Below are 8,682 nucleotides of genomic sequence, written 5' to 3'. Positions count from 1 at the left end.
AAATTGTATAGACGTATAGTTATTGAACACAACATTTAGAACTTGTTACATTTGTTTGAATCAACAACTTTAAGAATAATATTTCACCAAGTAAACTAATTAGTAAATTCAATGTCACGAGTTGTCTATAAATCTATAATACCATAGACATAAGCGTGTGCAGAATTTCTGGCAGGGTAGTCATATACATAAGTACATAAAACAATAACACACACATATTACGTATATATTATAATATTCATATTCACGCCTGAGTTATAAAAACTAATTTGGATGGGGTAACCTCATTTAAGTACATTTACCATAGGTAGTAAAAAAGTATTTTATGATTGGCTATCAATTATCATAATAATATTTAATATTCGCAGAGTAGTCCGTGCGCACGCTTATGATCATAGACCCCAGTATAAAGTATGGTAATACTCAGTCAGCCAATATAAAAGGCTACCGTGAATATTATGATCACAACTCTGAACTCATTATTTATATTTTATATAATATATTTAGAATCAAAGGGAAAAGTTGAGTTATTTTATGGCTGGATGCTTTTATAATGATTAATGACTCATGTATAAAGAACTGTACAATTTATAATCTGAAATTGAATAATAATAATAACTGTAATAATTACAAATATTACTTAAGAGTCTTGATCATGGTGAGACATAAATTACAAATTAATAACTATTTAGATATAAGAAACAATTAATGTGTATTATAGGTACGTCATAGTGTCATACTATAACTTAATCAAATTAAACATAATGTAATACTTTTCATTGATGATTTATTTAATAGTTGTAAAATCTATTGGTTTCTTTTTATTTATATCAATAAATAAACATCACAATGAACTTCAACATATTACATACATTTTATGAGTTTATTATTAATACATTGTGTGGTCCATTAGTGATTTGAAGTGATTAATATGTTTCACCGTAGTCCGTGATAGTCTTCATTTCAGTAAACTGTAACTTTAATCATGCAATGGTTCTATCCAGTTCAGGATAGAATAAATTTATCTTTTTTTCTAACAATGTATGTCACATGTTGGGTAATCAAATATAATACAGTTGAACATGGTTAACTCGTAATCGTCGATACCTCAAACTTTTTCCATGGTCCCTAGAATTTCCTATAGTTATGTTATCCTTAGATAACTCAAATGTATGAATAATTTGAACTTTCTGGCGAGTCCCTTCAACTTCGAGTTAACCCTGTTCGTTTGATAAAATAACATAATACCAAAACATGTTATGAATAAATAATCTTTGCAAGTAAAAGTTTATATTATACTTACAGTATTTGTTACAAGCTGTTTACGGGCACAGCGCATTTCCGGGCATTTACAATAAAAATAAACTTCCCTAAATCAAATAATTAAAAAAAAAAAAAAAAACATTTGTAAAGTTTATTTTATTAATTAGCTTATTTTTTATATTTTTTATAATTTTTACATTTATTAATTATAATTTTTTTTATAGAAGTATATCTAACATTTATCCCTTATTAAAAATAATTTACAAAGATAGATATATATTAATGAATCTCAATTTATGATCAATATTTATATTTATTATACATTTCTTTGTACAGTTAACTTAGTGATTTTTTACATGGATATTTTATTTTAACAAAAAATGTGATGTTAAAAATTTGATAGTTAATCATCTTACACAATGAAAGCTGTATTTACTGCATTTTTAACGGTTCAGCTGTAATAACTAACATGTTTTTTAATGCTATGTGAAATAATTTTATAATTAATTTCAGTGAAGGACCAAAAATAGAAAAACACATAATTATTGATTTGTTAACTGAAAACAACACTAGTAAAAGTATCAGAATGTCGGTGTTGCAACTCAACAATTTAAGACACAATGTTGCTAATTTATTGAAGCATACCAATCGCCTTAAGACAAAACTTCAACAAAATTAACTTTTAAAATAAATTAAGTGTAAAAAAAAAATTACAATAAAAATAATAGTTAACAATGTGGTATTTGTATAAAATGTAAGGCTGGAATGTTTGTTTGGTACTTAACATAATATGCAATTATTGTAATTATTATTCTAATGTAAATTTAGTTTTTATACAATTATTAAATATACTCAGTGCACATGTACAAATTATTTTTCTATATAATATATTAAGTACTTATTGTGGAAATAATATTATGTGGCTTATTTACTAAATACAACACTTTGTTTCCAAGTAAGTAGTTATACACCAGAGACCTATTGATATCTAAAAATAATGAGAACAAATTGAATACTGTGACGAAGACTGAACTACCGATGAGATTTATCGCATAGTTTTCAATTAGAAGGGTACTTTTTTACTATAATTTTAAGTTTATAATTACCTACTCATAAAATAGATCCTATTTGTAGTTTTCTTTCTCCATAGACTTTTCGATTTCAAGTGCCAATTTATAACCCAGCTCAGGCCTCCTGTCACGTCCTTCAACCATTGTTTTTATCTAGAAGGGTAAAAAATTAAATAAACAATTTACATTATTATTTTCCAAATAATGTATATTATCATAGGCGCAACTAATATATAAATAACGACCCCCCCCCCCTAGCTGCGCCTAAAAGTATTATTATTTATTATACGAAATCGTATTATAATTATTTATTATCGGATCTCGTAACTCAAATTTTTTCACTGTCCTTAGTGAATTCCTTTACATTAAAATACCCAATTTATATTATATAACCCAAAAATAATTACACAAACTGTTTTATCCTCCTCAAAATTCAAGACTCGACTGTACATTCGTCGACCTGGTCGACAATTATTATAACTAGGCCAAGTAGAGTGATTAGGATCGGCGATATGTCGATGGTATATATAATATGATGGCCATTGTCCTTTACAATTACGTAACTAGGAAAGTTAGTTGTTTGCTTTATTTTGCAACAAGTAACGTGGTGAGTGATATATTAGCTGCGGGTAAATACATATTTTTAAACCACTGACATTTTCAAGTATCAACAATATAGTGGTGATGGGGGTTACCCCTCTCAAAATTTGACACGGGATATTGTCCGTTTTGGCCGGCCCTACTGTTTGCAACGGGCATGGACCAATTGCGCCAAAAACAAAGTTTTTGTTTAGGGTCAATGTACAAATTGAACCCTTTATATTTTACAGTCAATATGCCATTTAACTAGTATAACTTGAATTTTAAATAATTGACGATCAAAAAGTAACTTAATTAATGTGTAGAAAAAAATGTATTTATTTATATTATATTATTATGTATTATGTACTAATACTCGCAAAAAAATCGGTTAGTGTATTAATTTATTATATCATTATAATTAACTAATAAGTTTTCCTTAGGTATATCGTAAAATGTTTTGAGCGCAATTGGTCCATCGACCTTAAAATGTAAAGAGCGCAATTGGTCTATCAACCCTAAAATAGTAAAATGTTTAGAGCGCGATTGGTATATCTACCATAAATGTCAAGAACGCAATTGGTATATGAATAGGTCATTTTAGCTCAATTCGTAAACTGCCTTTGCGACGTTCCGTAATGGGTGAGGTTGAATTTTACTCGGGTTCAAACAGTGGCGCAACTTAATAAGGGGCCCATGTGAAAATTTCTAGACCAGGGCCCTCACCTGCTAGCAAGAATTAAACAAAGTACAGCACTTGGTATAAATCGAACGTGGTTCAAAGTACTCTTTAAACTTTCCTAATATCTCCAAGAACAATTTGAAATGTTCACAAAATCGGTCAAGTAGTTTTTGAGAACCTATATTATAATAGCCACAGCTTACAAATATACATTTAACTCTCATGTTTGTTTTAAGATATAATTTCTTTATTCGAAACCATAAGCGTGCGACAATTTAATGGATCCTTTTACCTCGTCTACCAGAGTAACTTATGGCAAACATTTAAAATACTATTTTTTACTAATTATTTTTTAAAAAAAAATAAACAAATGTCTGTCGTAAATCTCAAAATACCTCTCCGGGTTGAACCAACTGGGTCTAAATAGTGAATCTAAACCATTCAGAGACTCTCAAAAACACACAAAAAATGCCCAGTGGGTTAGGAGGAGATCAATGACATTCAAACATTTATTTGTACAATATATATATTAGCATAGATTGTTATTATTTTCGGCCACCCGGCACCCAATTAATTTTACCAAACAAAATTATTATGCATTAAAACCTTCCCCGTGACTCGACCGATTTACTAGTGAAAACCGTATTAAAATAAGTGGAGTTCTTTTCGAGATATGCTCGTACATACGAAAAAGGGGCTTCTATTTTATAATGTATACATATAGATTATATTATATTAATTGTATTAATATTTAATTATTATTATATTATTTTGTATATTACACATTATAGTGGGAATATCGTATATGAGATCTCGGGGCCTCAAAAAAATGCACACCCAACACTCCCGATAATTGCGCCACTGGGTTCAAAAAAGTAATCATTGTATAATGTATTGCTTTTATTTCGATTATTCACATAAAACCTATTTACTAACTAATATCAGTCGACGGTGGACGGTCCGAAGAATAATTCAAATTTTTAATATATAAAGTTAGGTTATTTGAAACTACGGTTCAAAAATATGTATTAATTATATGTTTATTTTTAGGGATGTGCCGATAATAAAACCGATACTCGATATCGGCCGTTATTGGTGGTATCGGGTTTATTGGTATCGGTTTTTTATCGGTTGCATATATCGGAATATCGGATATCGGTAAAAAGAGGTATTGGCCCATCCCTATTTATTTTGAAATTAGTTACATCGTGTGATTTCGTCGTTGTACATTTCGACCCACATACACATGGAAATAGGTGCTATAATGTTTTCAACTAAAATTAATATTTAAAAGTTCTATGGAATGATAAAATCGAGTTAAATTTGAACATTACTTGTAATTAACCCGAGTGCAATTCGAAAGGACAATTTGGTCTCTGCGTAGTGGTGAATCCACCGGACGAAGAGCACATGATTTATGGCCTACGAGACCGCGGGAAAAAAAGCCCACGGATAAATAAATCCACCGAAAAAAATGTAAATATAAATATGAGCATAATATACAAATTCTGATTACACCATTGTACTCAACTCGTTGAAATATTTAGATTTCTGAAATTTTTTTCTAAAAATCGCTTTGGAACTAAATTGCATTGATTATGTAGATTCATGGAATAATCTGCGTCTATATAGTATACGCAAAATCCCAAACTTCAAAATGTTATAACCTTGGAAATAAGTCCGACCGACAAATTCTCATTAACTCATTGAACTATACCTATAGGTTTCCGAAAAAATCGAGCTAAACTGCATTATTTCAATATTTGTGCAATATTGCAATAGTGATTAGTGTTTATTACGAAGTACTGAATATTATCTTAGTTACAGCTCTACAATAGAGGATTTAGGTTTTTATTTGTTGTTTCTATAAAATATTATACTATATTAGTACAAATGTACAATAGTATCTATAAATAATAATATTTATATAATTAAATAAGTACATATATATGGTTCACCGGTTTAAAGAACAACAATGGATACCCAAATCCCCCTCTCCCCCGTAATTACACCACTGAAACTGTGGGTACCTACTATAATATATCATTAACCACCCAATGACTCAATTAAAAAGAACAATTTATAACAAAATATACTATTATGTATACCTACATGTGTTTATATTTATATTTAAATTTTTTTCTGAGCTTTTTTCCGTCTACCGGCCTACGAATTACAAATGAAATGTAAGCTCGGCAACAAGTAATAAGTAATAAAAAGTGATGATTGTAATAATACCTATTCTACCAGTACCACAATAATAATATTAAGTATAGTAAATACTAAATAATAATACACAGCTCATATGTCTTAATGTATTATAGTGTACAAAGTCCCAACAGTTAAAATAGTGAAACGTATTTAGTATTAGGAAATTATATTATCCGAATGAGAATACAATACTGCCAGCTGTTTAAAAACATAAGTTTTATAATTTTGAAATAAACTAAAATTTTTATATATAAACCTACCTCTAATAACGGTTCTTCTTGAACTAGGTATTTTATAAGAATAAAACTAAAAAAAGGAGGGTAAGTGGATGTCGCTCTGTTGTACAGTAGATTACAAGTGGATCACTGTATAATGGATGATATTAAATTTTAATTCAATAATATAATATCATTGTATAAGAAAAACGATTCTGAGCGGAGACATACCGTCTGTTTAGGTATAAGACATATTATATACTTATCTATGGTATTAAAAAAAAATTGACCTATAATAGGTACCTATAATAAATTCCAAAATAATCATATCACAATATTCATTAGGTACTTATAACGCGTTATACATCAACAACAAACCGTGATACTATCATAGATATATAATAATATACTTTAGAAGTTTCAAATACCCACGAATATTATACAATCGCAACAAAATAACTAAAATAGTTATTCTAGGTGTTTTAATATGTAATTTCGTCCAAATTTGAACTTAAAATGAGTATAAAAATAAACTGTGCTTATGTGTTTTTAGATTTTTTGGTAACAGAATTAACTATTTAAGTGGAATCTTGTTTTAAATTTTCAATCCTTAGATATAAAAGTTGACCATTTTATAAATTTTTAACTACAAAATAATTATTGAATCTTAAATTTGATCAATTTTGTCAAAATTCAATCTTTAAATGCTTATAAAAAAAAAGTGTGCCTATGTATTTTTAATATTTTTCAACTGTTTTTGTAACAATATATCAGGAGCCTTGGATTACATTTTCACGCTTTTTTACCCAACAAACAAAATTTTATTGATATTTATAGAAAAAAAAACTAAACAAATTGAAAACTGAGAATGTCCGTAAAAAGCTCAAAAAAGTCAAAATATTTTCAAAATTTTATGGTGTATAAAAAATGAAAATATTAACATTCAGTGAAATTTTCAAATATCTACAGTCATTAGTTTTTTAATTACAATTAAATAAGAAAATCGTCACATGAGGAATCGAGCGAATATCAAATGTTGTAAAAATATGAATTTCAAACGCTTATAAAAATTTAATTTGACTTTCATGTAGACATTTTTTTTTGTTGATAAAAGTAGACAATATTATAAGGAATCTTGTATTACATTTTCATATCTTAGATTTAAAAAGAAAAATTTTTATGAATTTCTAACTCGAAATAATTTGCAAATTTTCGTGATTTTTCCATATTTTGTCATTTTTTGAACTTTGAATGCTAATAAAAAAAACTGTGACTAAGGATTTTTAATATTTTTAAAATGTCATTGTAACAATATAGTAGGAGCCTTGTATTAAATTTTCAAGTATTTTTACTCAACAAATAAAGTTTTATTGACATTCATAGAAAAAAAACTAATAAAATTGGAAACTGAAAATGTCCCTAAACAGTTCAAAACAAATCAAAATTTTTTGAAAATGTTATCATGTATAGAAAATGGAAATATAAACAACCAGTGAAAATGTCATGTATCTCACGGTCATTTGTTTTAAAGTTACACCAAAAACCAAAATCAATTTTCTCGAAAACAGATTTTGCGTAAAAATTAATTTACAGAGATTCGTTTCGGTAGACACTTTTCAAGACGTATGGGAATCATGGGTCGATGGGCAACCATACTATCTATAGCCGTGGTTTTCACTGTTAATTTCTTTATCGTTCAAAAGTATCTGTGCAAGTCATAGATAAAAGATTATTATTATTATTATTGGTGCAAGTGACAACCGCGGACTAAGATATACCTTAGTCCGTGGTGACAACTGTCATTTCCATCTCCGTTATGTTGGCCTAATAGAACTGAATGTATATAGAAATGACGTACCTATCCATATGTTTATTATCAATTTTATCAACACATTAAATGTTTACTAGCTGAAAAATTAGGATACTGTAAGTTTAATCCATGGTTGGGTTATATGTATATTTCAACCACGGTTTAGTCCATTGGGGTCATCCAACCTTGCTTTTTTACAAATTATTGTTATTGCCGGGCCGAATTTACAATCGTCAAATAGTTTTACATAGTTGTAAAGTTGTAAACTAAAAAGGTATAGGTAATACTGTATATTAAATTTTCAAATCATTGTAATAAAATAAAATAAAAATCAATAATGTTTGGATGACAAATTATGTAGGTATCATCACAGTTGTACTAGTTCTGCGCAGTAGATACTAGATACGCACCTTCTTCACCTCCGGCCTATATCGTAGTTCTCCACTTCTCATTGTTTGATTTTGTTCTATGTTATATATGTATGTATATGATTGTCAGCCAATAAGAAGTGGAGAACTACGATATAGGTGAAGTAAAGAGCGGAAGATGCATATCAAAATGCTGTGATGATACCTATATAATTTGTCATGATATACACATATATAATAGGTATTCAATGAATATTATGTACCTACCGAAAACTCGCCATGACGTCTACCTAGTAGATATCGACTTTTCAAAAAATATCGGAGAGTATTAAAGACATCGCGGGCATGCTAAAATCTTTACTGTGTGTAATATTAGCAGTGGCGTATTTATGGGGGGGTATGGGGGGATAGATCCCCCCTTGACCTTTTTTTTTGTAAATTTAAGTTTACTTATTTACTGTATTTCTCAATAGGATACTATTTT

At 28.5% G+C, this 8,682-nt stretch overlaps 1 protein-coding gene across 4 annotated transcripts in view; it reads right to left on the bottom strand.

The window, feature by feature from the left end:
• Positions 1–1,417: 1,417 nt before the first annotated feature.
• Positions 1,418–8,682, bottom strand: part of LOC100159454 (nicotinamidase) — a 26,813-nt gene continuing 19,548 nt past the window's right edge. For 2 of the 4 annotated variants that reach the window (XM_008187201.3, XM_029489258.1), the window contains one exon: positions 1,418–2,486. In XM_008187201.3, coding sequence (XP_008185423.1) covers positions 2,388–2,486 — 99 coding nt within the window. In that variant the 3' untranslated portion in view covers positions 1,418–2,387. The remainder of the gene's footprint in view (positions 2,487–8,682) is intronic. The other 2 variants (XM_029489260.1, XM_029489259.1) reach the window with 2 other exon arrangements.

The sequence above is a fragment of the Acyrthosiphon pisum genome, chromosome A2 (genome assembly GCF_005508785.2).
Source record: "Acyrthosiphon pisum isolate AL4f chromosome A2, pea_aphid_22Mar2018_4r6ur, whole genome shotgun sequence".
Classification (NCBI taxonomy): Eukaryota; Metazoa; Arthropoda; class Insecta; order Hemiptera; family Aphididae; genus Acyrthosiphon; species Acyrthosiphon pisum.
This window is presented reverse-complemented; position numbering and strand designations above follow the sequence as displayed.